The sequence below is a fragment of the Macrobrachium nipponense genome, chromosome 20 (assembly GCF_015104395.2).
Source record: "Macrobrachium nipponense isolate FS-2020 chromosome 20, ASM1510439v2, whole genome shotgun sequence".
Classification (NCBI taxonomy): Eukaryota; Metazoa; Arthropoda; class Malacostraca; order Decapoda; family Palaemonidae; genus Macrobrachium; species Macrobrachium nipponense.
The window spans coordinates 80,442,869-80,445,976 of NC_061089.1; the positions used below are offsets into that span (position 1 = coordinate 80,442,869).

The following is a 3,108-nucleotide window of genomic DNA, read 5'->3' on the forward strand; positions in this document are numbered from 1 at the left end:
TTTCTATCATTCTGCCAGGGAAATTAACGTAATTCATCTTGAATAAGAAATTAGAATTTCGTGTTGTAAATCGCCTCCGCGTTTACAGAAAATCAGCTGATTCCCCATCCCTGATAGCACCGCTCTGCTAGCCTCACACGCGTTTTCACCTAGCATCGCTCACATCGCTCGCTGAGGCGAAGGTTTCATTTCCTTTCGGACTTAGCGTAACCTCTTTTTTACAAATGTTTGCTAACATTTTCATCTTCAAATCCTTACCGTCATTTTCACTTGTCACAGGGATCTAGTAACTTTACGTAAAGTTAACGTAAATCTTAAAAGTAGAGTAAATTACAAGAATTGTTAATGTAAAATGCAAATCATTTCATATAAGCGCAAGCCGCTACCAGTAACGTAAAAATCGTTCATCGCTAGTGCGTTATCGTTCACATAAACCTTATTATCCAATTCTTTCATTACACGTTAACGTAAGTAAATCATTTAACGCAAGTTGCATCATATTAAAACTAAAAGTATTAGTTCAATTACATACACCCTCTCAGAGAGAGAGAGAGAGAGAGAGAGAGAGAGAGAAACCTATTATTCCAAAAGCCAAGAGTACTACGTACTTACGCTTTCAACATTAACATTATTTTAGTCTCTTGTGTCTTTCATTTACACTGAGTGTGATACGTACGCGCCTGTGTCCGTTGCAGTTTTGCAAGCATTTATTTCATTTACCGAGTACTTCAGCAAAGGACTGAGCATTTTCAAATTACCATTACCTGTCGTTGCCCGAGTGGTCTTTTCATTTTCTATATCCCAAAAGACTTGCGTATACCGCAAGCACAAACCGCACAGTGTGCCACGCAAATTCATTACTTCCAGACAAGGAAACCTACCAGTCTAGGACTGGCCACCACCAGTGCACGTCAGGCATATCCATTTTACAGTGCCACTAATTCGTGACACTGTCCATCGACTGGCTGCTGAAGTACTCCCACCTTTTACTTTCTCTCCTCCACCATTACACTCTGCCACGAACAGAGTGCCATTTCTCTTCAGTATACTTGAGTATACTGCATGTAGTGTCGTCCGACGGTACACACCAGCACGTACCCCAGTGCGACAAAAGGAACACCTCCTGAAGTGCCGCTATTCCAGCACTACTAGTGCTGCCCAAGGAACGCCTCCTGAAGTGCCATTGCACCTGTACAGGCAGCCTTTACCTGCGTGCCCGTTCTTACGGAACGCCCAATTAATTAGTGTGTCCATGTACAAGGGTCAGTGATCCTTTGGAACACTCCCCAAGGGAACGCCTCCTGAAGTGCCGTGCACCTCTACAGGACGTACAGGTAGCTATTTACCTGCATGTCCATCCTACGGAACGCCCATTCATTAGTGTATCCGCTATCCCGGATCACTACACCAAGGAACGCCTCCATAAGTGCCGTGCACCTGTATTGGACCTACAGGTTGCCCATTCCAGCGTCTCCCAAGTGAGGAACGCCCTTAAGTGTGACGTACGCCGCACTCTCCATTTGATTGTCTTCACCTCATTAGAAGGGGCCATTCCAGAAGTGCCACAACTTACGGGACACTTCCTAAGTGCCACAGAGCACCCAGTCTTTTAAGACTTTTCATTACCGCCTGGCAGAACCCATTTCCAAGTGAGTGCCACATTACACAGTAGGCACTCCCATTCCATTCAGTACCCTTCCTGGCCATTATTTTCAACTTTGTCCGAGCCTCTACTGCAGCCTAAGGGAAATGTCTTCCCCTGCTTCCCGCGACTTCTTTGCCATAGAGCTAGAGAAGCTGCGAACCCTCATAACTCTGGCCAAGGAGGCGGTTACACGGACCAGCACTTGACCAGTGGATGAAGGCGCAGCAGGATGCCACTCGCCTGCAAGAAAAGGAAAGAAGGGAAAAGCAAAAAGCCAGAGAAAGGGAAAACCAGAGAAAAGCCAGAGAAGCAGAGAGAAAGGAAAGAGAAGCAGAGAAGCAAAGAGAAGAAGAGAGAAAGCATGAGCTAGCTCTCAGAGGTGAAGAAATCACGCGGCAAGCTTCCAAGCCCCAGACCATGAGCTGGACTCCCGGTAAGAGGTGGTTGCAGAGGTTCTGCACCACTTGTTGTGTGCGTGGGCATGCTGTGGATTCCGACCAGTGCCCAAGTCGATCCCTACCTTGGGATGAGAGCTTCCAGGGTGAACTTCTCCAAGGCTACCATGTAGTCCTGCCTGATGAACAGTCTCCTATGGCCTATCGGTGGGTACAAGTCATGGCCGATGCCGAAGCCCAGGTCTCCCTCATTGCAAGAAAGGCATTGCCTAGGGGTGCCAAAATCCAGAAGGACGAAGAAATTCAGTTTGAATGGATTGACGGTCACCTCTATTCTGTTCCTTCAGTCCTTCTGAAGGTGGAAATGCCCTTATTGGACCAGGAGACCAGGGAAACCGTATTGTGCCGCCTGGGTGTAGTTGATCAATTTCATGATGTTTATCAGGTAATATTGGGCCGAGATCTACTAAAGCCGTATCTCCCCTGGACGCAGCTCCCACTACAAGATGTACCGGACACCTGCAGCATGCCAGATAACCACACCTCAATTCTAGATTCAGAGGCTAGTGCCTCCGATGTCACCGACATCATTTCTATTCCCAAGCCTGGCCCTGACCCAGTGCCAGAGCTAGAAGTTCCTGCCGCATCCTGCCCGCCTCTTATCATTTCACCGCCTGCCTCCTCCACTTAGGAAGAGGTGAGCCCACCAGTTAACCCGAACTGTTTTCGAGGGTGATTCAACGGAGGACTATTCACCTCCCCACATCTAATCATTGCCAGGGAGGACTCTTACCTGTGCCCGAGCACACTGCCAGCCTTGGGTGACTCCACAGATTCGCAACCTGTGGGGCCATCTCAGCCTTATCGTCCAGTGCCACAGAAGAAGTTCTGGAACAAGTTCTGGAACAAGTTCTGCCGAGACTGTGGCCGCAAGGGTCACATGTCTGCAAATTATGGAGGATGCGCGAACTACAATATTCCCGCCATTGCAATGGCAGTTACCAATCCTTCTTTACTAGGACCCCCGGCTAAGGGCCCTATAACCGTCGCACCCCTCCAAGTCATTAT

The 3,108-nt window shown here is 48.1% G+C and overlaps 1 protein-coding gene across 1 annotated transcript; it reads left to right on the top strand.

The window, feature by feature from the left end:
- Nucleotides 1-1,858: 1,858 nt before the first annotated feature.
- LOC135220616 (RNA-binding protein 25-like) lies at nt 1,859-2,731 on the top strand. Its single transcript, XM_064257925.1, has 2 exons — nt 1,859-2,078; nt 2,595-2,731. The coding sequence occupies exons 1-2, from the start codon at nt 1,859-1,861 to the stop codon at nt 2,729-2,731; spliced, it is 357 nt and encodes a 118-aa protein (XP_064113995.1).
- The last annotated feature ends 377 nt before the right edge of the window (nt 2,732-3,108 follow it).